The following is a 12,672-nucleotide window of genomic DNA, read 5'->3' as shown; positions in this document are numbered from 1 at the left end:
ATTTTTGATCATATTAAAATACTAGCAAAGACTAGGAGGGAGAAAATTATCCACCACAGACTGTAGACACCTTTTAAAACTGAAGTCTTCCAGGGTTCTTAAAATCACCTCTTTGTGTAAGATGAGGTCTGTCCCATGGTTTGACAGGGGAGTTTGACGTGAATGGACCACAAGGAGGAAAGGAAACAAAGTGGCTTGCTATTGCCACATGAAGGGGCCAGAAAGAAGCAGACACTTCTGTTTCCCCGCTAAGACAAGCTGGACCACCATCAGAACAAGCTATAGGAAACTGGGGAGAAGCCACAGCCAAATTAGCCACACTGAAGTTTCTATGGGGAAGGGGCCCCTCTGCTTCCTATCTATTTGCAGCTTCTCACAAATATCTGAAAAATTATTCCCCCAAAGCCAAATATTAAAATTTTGACCAATATTTATGGGAACACTTGCTCATAGTCTATATTTGTATAGAAAATATACAAACTTGGTTTTCCAAATAGATTTTTTTTTAGTTGTATGCACTCAGGAAAGATTATGCAGATTTTGTGTTTTTTGTTCCTTTTGTAACCAATTTACACCGTTCTTGGATTTACGCACTACAAATGCTCTAACTTTTTGTAATTATTCCAATGGAATATATTTTATTATATATATTTTTATAGAATCATAGAATATCTGTTGGAAGGAACCTCAGGAGATCATCTAGTGTAGTCCAAACCCCTGCTCAAAGCAGGACCAATCCCCAATTTTTGGCCCAGATCCCTAAATGGCTCCCTCAAGGATTGAACTCAAAACCCTGGGTTTAGCAGGCCAATGCTCAAACCAGTGAGCTACCCCTGCCCCTATCAGTGTTGCTAAATTAAACATAATCATTTATGTTTCTCCAAGTCAGTTGCATCACTGACACAATGCATCTTTTTTTTAAGTTTAGCTATACTGAGGGTATGTCTATGCAGAAACTGGGAGGGTGCTTCCCATTGTGGGTAGACAGACTTGCACTAGCTCAAGCAGAGCTAGCGTGTGTCTACCCTCCTGTGCTGGGAAGCATCCCCCCCAGCTGCTGTGTGGATATACCATCAAGGTTTCCCATTTATTCCTCACCTTCTTTCTGATGATCTCAAATGGGAAACCTGTTGAATCTTTATTAGTTTGAAGAACTGGAACTCTCCTGTTTAGAGGTACAATTGTGTGTTCTGATTTATGGATGTTAAATACTAACATGACCCATTTCTAAATTATTTGTTCACAAGTGGGACATCAATCAAGGTTTTATTTTAAAATGAAGCATATGAAAATACGTGATGTAAATTTTAAATAATGCTTTTTTTTCAGCCATGAGAAGAAGCCAAATCTGCTAAGCTTCAGTGGCACATGATTCCATACGTCAGCATACAGTTTTTCCTATGAAGCACATGACCAAATGGTTAATGTGAGCTTTTTCAAAAAACTCACAGTCTTGAAGACTCTCCTCTTCTGGAAGCCAAGCCACTGGTTCCTGTCCCACTCTGCCTCCCGTTGCACCCCAAAGTAGACTTGCAGTGCAGTTCTACTCTGAAAAATGGCTCATAAGCATGGCATTGGGTCTCTCACTGACTTCCATGCTCCTAGCCCTGCAGATTCACTCAGAGCGAAGTGGAGTTCTTTTCTTCTCATACATCATCACCAGTAATACAAGATCTAAAGGCCAAACATGTCTTTTACACCTGTATCATCCCCACTGCCTTCAATGAGGGCAGAATATTTGGCCTGCAGATTTTATATTACTGGCGATGCTGCATAAGGAAAAGAATTTGAAGTGATCCTCAGCACCCAGATTGACATTTAATGATATTTTTACAGTCCTATTATTAGGACAGAACTGCACATCAAGGATGGCAGTGTAGCTCATGTTAAATAATAATGTCTATAAATAAGAAAGAGTAAATTGGCCTTTTACAGTATGGTCCCAGGATTCTTTGCCTTTACAAAACTAGGTCAATACACTGATATCACATTTTAAATACCTTTGCATTATCTTGATGGTCATTCATGTAAGCTGTAAATGTTGTTAGTTAATTAATTCAATTAACTATTACTCACTTGTTGTTTTGGCTCCAATCACAACCAAAAACTGCAGCTGGATGTTTGTACTTGTGAAGAACTTTGCCATCAATGGTTCGAATAATACTGAAATCAATTACAATATGGTAATAAGAAAAAAAACCCAACATACTCAGTAGGACAACCCAGGTCAAAATTGATTTTATGTGCATCTATAATCAACATAAGGAGTCAGATTGCAGAAGTGCACAAGTGAAGGAAGAACAGAAGAAGGCTTCCCATCTTTGCAGCCCCCACAAAGGCCACAGTTATAGTCCTTGTGCTTCCCCAAATACAAGGGCTGGTTAGAGATAGTATACCTTTCCTTAGAGACATAGGATCATAGAACCGTAGGATTAGAAGGAACCACAAGGGCAGGGGTGAAAGTAAAATTGAACTCTTACCAGTACGGGGGCCAGCTCCAGCCCTCCCAGAAGGGGTGGGGCATCAGGCAGGGCGCGGCTGGGCAGTAGCGGCAGCTGTGGCTGGAGCCCCGGGCCCTTTTAAATCGCCGGCCCCGGGGCAGCTGCTCCTTTTGGCCCCCTCCTGTCAGCAGCCCGGGGGGTGGCAAAAGGGGCAATGATGTTCAAGTGCTGCAGCAGCAGCGCTTTAAGCAAGGTCCTTAAAGCGCTGCCATGGCAGTGCTTTAAAGTTAGTGGTACGGGCTGGTACCAGCGACCACTTTTTACCAGTACCAACCCGTACCGCCTTACTTTCACCCCTGCACAAGGGTCATCTAATCTAACACCCTGCCAACATGCAGGATTTGTTGTGTCCAAACCATCCAAGACAGATGGCTATCCAGCCTCTTTTGGAAACCTCCAGTGAAGGAGCTTCCATAACTTCCCTAGGCAAGTGTGACACCAACCAACTATGCCACAAACATTAAGGAAATGGTTCCACTGTGCCTGAACATTCTCATGTTCTCCTTGGCCACACCTCCTTTTGTCTCTCCACAGCTAGGGGGAACTAGAGTTCCATACCTATGCCTGCTTGATCATAATGCAAGCCATAGTGCACATACCATTAACATGAAACAATACTGCATTTTTGTTAGCAAGTGGCATGATATATGCATATGTTGCTACTGTGTTGTCTGCTGTTGATGTAGTGCTAGGTAACTTTATATTAATATATATAAGCAGAACACATCCAATAGTTATTTATGCCAAGATCTTAAACATTAAATATACGGTGCTATCAAAGTTCACCTGCCCAAATACCGGATTGCTTTTCAACATGACACTCACCAGAATCCGTCGCCACTGCAGGTCGCTATTCTTTTGGAATCTTTATGACTCCAGGCAATGCAGAAGATTCCATTCTTTCCATGCTTCAAAAAATGCAAAATACCTATCAATAAGAAATAATTCACCCCCTTTTCTCTTAGTTACTGACTTCTCTGTGGTTTTGCAAGTAGGATTCAGCTCCATTTCCCTAAGTACAGTATATACACTGCACTTTTACACAGTAATGAGGCCCTAGCCTTGTTGGGCCATGAAGGCTATGTGACCAGGAAAAAGGGAGTGCGGCTGGAGTGCCATTGTGCTCTAGTGATCCCCAGATACTCTAAACTATGCTGTGGGTAGGCCTGCTCCAGAACCTTCTACAGGATCAGAGAGTCACAACTGCAGAGTGAGCACTTTGTGTCCATATAAACTTGGCTGGGGGTTAGCTGGCTGCTGGGTACTTAACTTGGACAAGATTGAGAAAGTTAGTGGTCTGTGTGAAGCAGCTAGAAAAGTTGGTGGAATATATATCAACACCACTCACTGAGGAAAGGTAACTTGTAACACAGGTGTGCACATTAGGCGTGTTTTTAGATCTTGGGCTACTTCTGGATGCCTAAGTGGCATCTGTGGTCAAGAACTTTATTTTTCCATCTGTGTCTGCTGAGAAGAAGACAACTTTTTTCTTTCTCTGATGCTGAGTTTACCACAGTTATCCATGTCTTTGTCACCTCCAGATTAGATTGCTGTAAGGCGGTCTACATGGGGCTACACATTGAGACCACTTGGAAAATGAAGTTAATGCAAAATGATGCAACCAGTTTATTAAACAGAGCTTTATCCCAGGAGCAAATTATATCAGTGCTGTACTGACCACCACTAAGATTCCAAGTAATGCAAGCCCATAAGAGGGGCACTTAATACAGCTTTTTATAAGTCTAACTCAGTGTTTCCCAAACTGGGGACGCCGCTTGTTCAGGTAAAGCCTGCCAGGCATCCCCAGTTTGGGAAACATTGGTCTAAATCAATAATTAATTCACAGTGCACTGCTAATGCAGCATTGTCATTCTGGAGTGAGGCCTTAGGACTAAAAATTAAACCTCAGTTTTATATCTGTTAGCAATCATCACTACCACATTATATTTTGATATATTTTTGAGTCCAAAGATTAATAAAATAGACTAGAATAAAATAGAATGTGTGTGCTTTTGAGAGGAAATATTCCTCTTTGCTTTTGGATCCTCTGTAAGTCAACTAGTAAAGCAATGATATTGAAGTGATGGATCCTAGCATGTCACAAAACCAATTTAAGGAAGTGAGTTGTACCTGTTCCAGAGCTCAGACTGGGTGTAATAAACTTGGCTATATTTTTAAGTTAAGTTAAATACCTCTTTAAAACATACAAACACTGATCCAGCTTTATCTAGATGAGCACTAGATGGAGCCACTAGCTTACATTTAAGAAACCAAGCAAAATAAACGCATCTCACCTCACTGAACCGGGTTACCATTTTGCCTCTAGGGACATCCCAGATAAAACCACCATTCCTGGAGGTTGCACCAGCTATGCAGTTCAAATCCCCTTTGAGGAACAGACATGAGAGACACATTATAATGAGTACAGGGTCAGTGTTATTTTTACATATATAATTTTCCATTTTAATTAAAGAAATACATAACCATATGATAGCAACATTGCAGATTAGCAACGTATCCTCACAATTTGAGCCCAGCATTTGCAGGGGATTTGACACTAGTTCAGAAGCAGCAGTTCCAACAAAAGCCTTGTGTGTTCTACCCTCCTACTGTAAGCACCGCTGTGCAAGGTAGACGCTGACTGGTTGCAAACACGAGCTCAAGTCCCATCCCAACCCCCTGCACTGAATGCAGAGAGAGGACAAGATGTAGCACCTGACAGCAGTTAGTTGTCCACAGGTTTTCTTTGAAACTGTAAATGCCCCACAATGTCTAGTGCTTAAAGCATCTGCATAAAATTATGTAGTTTCATTTTAAACCTGTCTGAACAGCAGAACACAGCAGAAAAAGTGCTCTCTCTCTCTCTCATAGTTGGGCACACATAGGACAGATGTGAGGACACTTGAGCAATCACTTTTCTTTTTAAATTACTTCCAGTCTTGGACCATCAGATTCCACTACTATCTATCCTTATAGGCCCCCATCACTGTAATACCTGAGTACTTCAAACACATTTGTGAATTCATCTTCACAGTACTCCTACGATGTAGGGAATCATTACTGTACATATTCTACAATGGGGAATTAAGGCACAGAACCACAAGACTCCACTTCCTCACCATTGTGACTCAATCCCAGAACAGAAACTGCTGCTGTTAACCATGCATGTCTCATATAGAAAACACCCATACGATGTAGAAACAATAAATTTTGGATTATACTTAAGGGGCTAAGAAGAGAAAATCTGGAGAGGGACCCCGGGGAGCAGAAAAGATATTCAAGTAGGTGGAGTTATGGAGGAGGCGAAAGAGAAATCAGTATGTTCAAAGTTCTTTCTCCAGATCAAATCCAAATGTTGGCAAATATTGTACATGTGGGAGCTAATGAATTTGGGGGATGATGCAAGCCAAAAAGTGGAAAGGGATCAACATTTTCTCTTTCAGATAAAGTTATTTCTTTCCCACAAATCAAATTACAAATACGTTTCTATTGTATGTTATTTGTTTTTGATAATGACCTATCTCCTAGTACTACTAATGCAGGGCATAAAGAAAAGAATGGGGGATTCCAGTCACCTTGTGTAAGGGTGAAGGAGTGGTTGGCAGGACCTAAGCAGTAACTGCTGCAGATTTGAGGCTGCTGTCGTAAGGCTCTGCTGTTGCTCTGTTGGATAGGGAAAGATTCATCCTCCTGTTCCCGGAAGACTCTCTAGCAGCAAGCATAGCTATGTGGACATGATATTTTGAGGAAGATTCCCCCAAAGGGCCCTTTTCAGCACTTTGGCAAAACTGACACTGTAGTCAATGGGAGTTTTGCCTAAGTTAAAAGCACTGAACAGCACCCTTAGATGGGCTTGGGGACACATCTCCCAGAGCATCACTAAGATCAACTGTTGTTGGTAGGTAGCCTCTCCCCTTCAGATCCACAATGAACACATGAAGAAAGCCCTTGCACAGGTTTCTCAAATCCTGCCTCCACTCCAGTGAAGCAAAAATGCCCTGGTTGTGGTGCAGTCAGGGCATTTTACAAATAGATGCTGAGGAGAGGGAAGGATTCTTCCTTACAGATGGACAGCTCCACAGAATAGCATGTACATTCCAGCTTGCCAACTTGAGAATTACATGAGCATTTACTTGAATTCATCAGATCAACTGCATTTTGTGCAGGAAATTTCAATCATCATATAACAATATTTATGCCTAAAATCAAATACTCTTACCTGGAGCCCAAGAAAGAGAATAAATGACCCCCTCATTCCCAGGTGAGGTGTAGACTGCTGTTAAAGTGTTTATATCCCAAACTTTTATTGTCCCATCAAATGATGCTGTAGCTAGAAGATCAGGGTTATTGGGTTTGAATTTACAGTCAAAAATGGTTTCAACATGTCCCTAAAATGAGAGAATAAAAACAATGAGTACTAGTACATTAAAGATTTATTTCTTACATGAACACAGTTGATTTAATTGATAAACTAACCCTATTTTCTGTAGTTTTAACTCCTCTTTACTGTAGTTCTCTAACATCTTTATGTCTATATTAACATTTTATATTAATATTTTAGCATGCAATTTAGAGATTTACATAGTCCCTTAAACCAGTCGTTCTCAACGTGAGGTACATATACCCCACAGAGTACGCAGCGGTCTTCCAGAGGATACACCAGCTCATCTAGATATTTGCCTGGTTTTACAACAAGTTACATAAAAAGCAATAGTGAAGCCAGTACAAACTAAAATTTCATAGAGACAATGACTTGTTCATACTGTTCTATATACTACACACTAGAATGTACGTACAATATTTATATTCCAATTGATTTATTTTATAATTATATGGTAAAAATGAGAAAGTAAGCAATTTCTCAGTAACAGTGTTCTGTGACACTTTTGTATTTTTACATCTGATTTTGTAAGCAAGCAGTTTTTAAGTGAGGTGAAATTTCGGGTACACAAGACAAACCAGACTCCTGAAAAGGGTACAGTGGTCTTGAAAGGTTGAGAGCTAATTCCTTAAATTGCCAAAAACACTTTTTTTATTTCTAGATTTTAAAAAAATGTTTAACCTATTTTCACCATTATATTTTCTTTAGAAGTCTTACTACAAAGCAAATGAATTGCTGAGTTTTAAGTAACTGAAAACTATGTGAGTGCAAACTATAACAGAAAAAGCTAATGATCCTTCACTTGAATGCAAGACACTAAAATAAAACCTACCAAACCAACTACAGGCTCCAACAGAGCCATACTTTTCAGCTAATCAGTTAATAGTAAAAGGTATAATAAGCATCTGGATCTCTCCTCTCTCTCTCTCTCATTCCAAAGGATTAAAAAAAACCCAGCAAAATAGAATATGCCACAGGTCAAATTCTGCTCCAAGCAGCACCTGTGCACACTGGGGAAATTAACACTGCCAACCCCCTGTAGAATTGCACAGGTGTAAATGAGCAGAATTTGGCTTTGTGCATCAGTCATTATGACTGAAGTGTTATTAATTGGGCTGTACCTAAATGCAAAGTCATTTCTATTTCAAAATTCAATTTTCTTATGTTTTTCCTGTGAGTCCTTTTTCTTCCAAATGTGTTTGTTTTATGACCTTTTTGGAAAACAAGTATGTGAAACTGACATGAAAGTTCTAAGGTACTATTCTCAGTAGCTGGACACCTTTTGCTCTTGCGAAAATGGACTTGTGAAAAAATAAGTTGTAGAGAAAGTTCTAAAGCATTCTTTTCAAACCCTTATTTTGTTTTCAGACATAATGTCTGTTTCCATAAAAATGGAAATAAACAAACTGGCTGCTTGCAGATGAAATCAGCAAGAATTCTAACAGTTTCTTTCCTGGTTTCCCATTTCTGCTTCCATTTTCATGGACATGGATGGATGCTGGAATCATACTTACAGTAATCGTCTGTATATTTAAACAAGCTTTTGTTTAATAAACTATATTTCGTTTTCTTAATTTAAAAATATTAAAACCATTTTTAACAAAATCACTAACACTAAGTGGTGAAGTTCCACCAAACTCCTGGAATATCTCCAGTGGTGGATGAGCTAAGGTATACACAGTTAATGTCTGTTTACACTTCTAATATCCCAGACCTGTAATTCTCCACCAGTGGCGTACCATAATCCAGGATTAGATGACCTGGTAGTAAAAATGCCTGTGCCTTATCTATCCTACAGCTTCCAAGGTTGTTACCAAAGGAGCTGTAATTCTGCAGTAGAGAATTACATTTCTGAATTTTCCCATTGCAAACACACCCTCAGTGTGACCCAACATTTTGCTGCATGAAACTGCTTTGCTAATTCTAATTCTTACCTGATCATTGAAAAAAGACATTATGAAGTAATGTTAGTAGTTTTACATTTTTGTGTTACTTTCTATTTCTCTATGACATTTTCATAGGTTCTCTCACAGTGCTTACTCAGACATAACTCACTGGTTTCACTAGATGCTTTGCTTGCATATGGACTGCAGGATCACACTATGAGATGTTTGAAAACAATATTTATTTGCCTGCTTTGCTAAGGGTTTTTCATTTGAGTAGACTGTTTTTTCCTCAATACTCCTTTTTAGTTTTTTACTTAAATCCAACATGACACTGCATTTTTTATCTCCTTGTTTATTAAGAGCATCATCAGTGAACTCATCAGCACTATTTTCAGCATGTGCTAGCTGGATAATTGACATGCAGCATAAAAAGGGTCACATAACTATTATACTCCTTTTCTTCATCCATTATTGAAGGAGTAATACTTCTTTTTTTTTTGTGAGGTGAGAGAGGAGGGGAGATGGGAAGAGTTAAACTGATACTTAAAATATGAAGTATTTCCCTCACTAAATAATATTAGTTTTAAGGTAGTTCAAAGTTGGGCCCTACATTATTTGGCAGTCTTCCTTTGTAGTGAAGAATTAAGTTCAACATTCTAGAGCTGTTATTATAAGGTTTCTAAATCTTCAGCTCCTTTTTACTTATGGAAGCTGATTTGCCTGCACACTACACTATAGGCTCTATGCTCAGTCCTTGATTATTGTGCATAAAAATGCTGTATGTATATTAATAATTATTATTTCATTCAAAACATTGGACAGGCAAAGGAGACATACCAAATCTCTAAGGAAATCCCATTTCTTGGCTCCCATGTCATAAAGTCCCACTCCACCATCCATAAAACAGCAGACAGCATGGCCAGGAGGAAGAGAGAATGCTTGGTTTTGGGTTAGAGTTGGGGGTGGAACGGCCTCACTGGTAGATGATGTATGATGATTTTTAGTAGGAGAATGTGATGAAAGTGCTTAATACAAAGATATAAACATATTAACATATTTTGTTTTTTTTTCATATTTAAAAACAAGTAGCAATTACATCACTTCACATCAGGGCTTGTAAAATTCATTTGCCTATTTAACGTTGACAAGTAGGAAGGTTTCCATGGTGAGAGGGTGGGCCTGAGTATATCTGATATTGTGCATCTCCCAATAAACCCTTCTAAACATCAACAGGGGAGAAGAGAAATCCCTTAGAAAAATATTCAAGAAACTTTTAAAAAATAACAGGTTATACCATTTAAAGGGTGCTGTGTCAGAATCCACAATTTTTGAAAATTAGTCTTCTTCAAAAAAATTTAAGTTGATAGCGTCCCTCAAAATATCAAGGTAACAGTAACAAAAGTGACAGGAATTGGTACTGGTGGTAGAAAAATGGTGGCTGACATAAAACAGAAGAACAGGAGTTAAATAAGGCTAATATTATCATCTTTATTATTTGTTTTTGGAAATGCCCAAGATGTGCTAGGTGCTGTACAGACATTCAAGAAGGAATGGTCCCTTCCCCAATGAATTTCATAGTCTAAGGAAAAACAAACAGCTAGGAAGAGGTTAGAGGAACCAGGAACAACAAGATAATTAGACTCATTCTCTGTAGTAGGGCAGAAGTGGGTCTCTAAAAGGAACTTAAATATGGGTCTATGTCTTGGTAACTTGGAAGCTGTACAATGCATAGAGGTTGCATAGAAGAAGGCAGGGAGATGAGTATGGGACAAACTGATAAACAGGCAGATGAGAGTGGGAAAGTCAACAGTGTGGAGAGGACAGGAACAATGTGTGCTGAACAAGGGAGGATAAGTATATGGAGCTTTGAAGGTGGAGGTAAGAAGCTTAAATTTGATGCAACAGCAATCTAGTTACATTCTCAAAATACTGTCTCTAGGCTGATGAAAGAGTGCAAAAACATGTTCTAGGACGTTTGAAGAATCCATAGAATAAAAGGGAGAAAGTGGATGACATGCTAATAGGTAACCTTCCCTTTCAGTCTCTCTCTTTCATGGTAAGAGATTATGTGTTCAACAAAATGTCTTTTCTGATTTTTATACTATTAATCTATTAAGGCTAGAGAACTGGAATCAATACACAACTTGCATTACACATCTTTACATGTATGCAATGTTGTTGTACCCATGTTGGTCCCAGGATATTAGACAGACAAGGTGGGTGAGGTAATATCTTTTATTAGACCAACTTCTGTTGGTGTGAGTGACAAGATTTGAAGCTTCCAGACAGGGTCAAGTGTAACCAGACAAAGATCTCTGTATAAGCTCAAAAGCTTGTCTCTCTCACCAACAGAAGTTGGTCCAATAAAAGATATTATCTCACCAACCTTGCCTCACCTTGTTTACTGTGTTCCTTCTCTATAAAGCTATTCTAAGGGGCTACAAACTTTGCATATTGTTATGAGGTATCTGTTATAAACAGAGAACGTATATCGTACTTCACCAGGGTTGGGAGCAAGACTGTAGTATTCCTACATGAGGGACTGCCTGTGCCTAATAAGAAAGAATTTAACAAAAGGTTTGATTTGATAGCACTTAGTCTGCCCAAAAATGCATTGGTGTAAATGGCTGTTTTGATTAAGGACTGCAGAAGTAGATCCAAAGGCAGGGAGTTTTGCTTAGGGTGTACAGGATCAGACACAAAGAGAAAGGACTATATTATTTTAACTTGCACCCATTGCAATGAATTACAATAATAAAATGTATACTTACACTTTTTCTTTGGAGGAGAATTGAGCACATGTAAACCATGGAACCCCGTTTTCTTCAATTTAAAATTATCTATAGGTGTTGTGCGTGAAACATTCCAAATACGTAACACTCCAACCTGAGAATCTGAGATTTAAAAAAAAAAGCTCCATTTATTAATGTTTTTTCTGCATCAACAATGTACATAATTTAAGCACCCAATTAATCAAAAAGTGAAACATTATTTTAAGATTATACATTTAATTCAATGTTACAAGCAGGCTCTCTCATCTTCACAATAATATTACTTTAAATTAGAGATGTTCATTCTTAGAGTATAGTGGGTAAACCTATCAAAACAGCATAAAATATTCTCTCATTCACTCTTCCTCTCTCTCTACTACTACAACAATTCTCCCACAATTCAGCCACATTTTCCCCTTTGCTCTGAGGTTCAGAAAGGAGAAAGGATTGGAACAAGTGAGCTCCAAAAACAACAGAAATGGAAGCGGGGGAGTGGGGAAGGCCCATCCCCCAGCCAATTGTAATCCATGCTGATAAACTCATGGCAAAGCTGCTTGCATCAAGAAAACATTATAGGGATTAAAATAAAAAACAGGAAAGTTTCTGGCCATAAACCCTCTGTCATTTGTTCTCATGGAAAAAAGAGATACAAAATATGGAAAACTGTTTGGAGTCATTTTCTTTGCTTCGTTTTTATGCATTCATTTTTTCTAGAATATGTTAAAATATTTCTGTTTCTATTGACATTAAAGTCAGAGGTATAAAAAAGATTAAACATGAGTACTTATTTTGGAGATTCAATGCTATATTTATAACCATTCAATAAACTATCAACAATAAGAAAAGATTACCTCCAGTAATAAACATTCCAGGAGCACTAGGAACCCAAGCTAAGCACTGAACTGATGCTGCTGCACTAGGAAAATTAAATGCTGTGATACAGCAGAGAGACTCAGAATCAACTAGTCGAATGCCATTATGTAAATTAGCAACAAGAAGATAGTCAGTCGACAGAGGGTCCCATTCGAGGGCTGTCACTGGATCTTCCTCGTCTGTCCCTTCAAGAGACTCTGGTCTTAGGACATGTTTCTGACTCTTAGAACCTTTAAAAGCAAAAGGCAACAGACCACCTT

General features: G+C 38.8%; 1 protein-coding gene across 8 annotated transcripts in view; it reads right to left on the bottom strand.

The window, feature by feature from the left end:
- Positions 1 to 12,672, bottom strand: part of WDR17 (WD repeat domain 17) — a 121,567-nt gene that overhangs the window by 34,052 nt on the left and 74,843 nt on the right. For all 8 annotated transcript variants that reach the window (XM_075127811.1, XM_048847788.2, XM_048847789.2 and 5 more), the window contains 7 exons: positions 12,391 to 12,642; positions 11,540 to 11,662; positions 9,606 to 9,793; positions 6,721 to 6,889; positions 4,796 to 4,887; positions 3,327 to 3,409; positions 2,077 to 2,163 (listed from right to left, as the gene is read on the bottom strand). In XM_075127811.1, the coding sequence (XP_074983912.1) occupies positions 2,077 to 2,163; positions 3,327 to 3,409; positions 4,796 to 4,887; positions 6,721 to 6,889; positions 9,606 to 9,793; positions 11,540 to 11,662; positions 12,391 to 12,642 (994 nt within the window). The remainder of the gene's footprint in view (positions 1 to 2,076; positions 2,164 to 3,326; positions 3,410 to 4,795; positions 4,888 to 6,720; positions 6,890 to 9,605; positions 9,794 to 11,539; positions 11,663 to 12,390; positions 12,643 to 12,672) is intronic.

This window comes from Caretta caretta, chromosome 4 (genome assembly GCF_965140235.1).
Source record: "Caretta caretta isolate rCarCar2 chromosome 4, rCarCar1.hap1, whole genome shotgun sequence".
Taxonomy (NCBI): Eukaryota; Metazoa; Chordata; order Testudines; family Cheloniidae; genus Caretta; species Caretta caretta.
The sequence above is the reverse complement of the archived record's forward strand: the minus strand, read 5'-3'. Positions and strand labels throughout refer to the sequence as shown.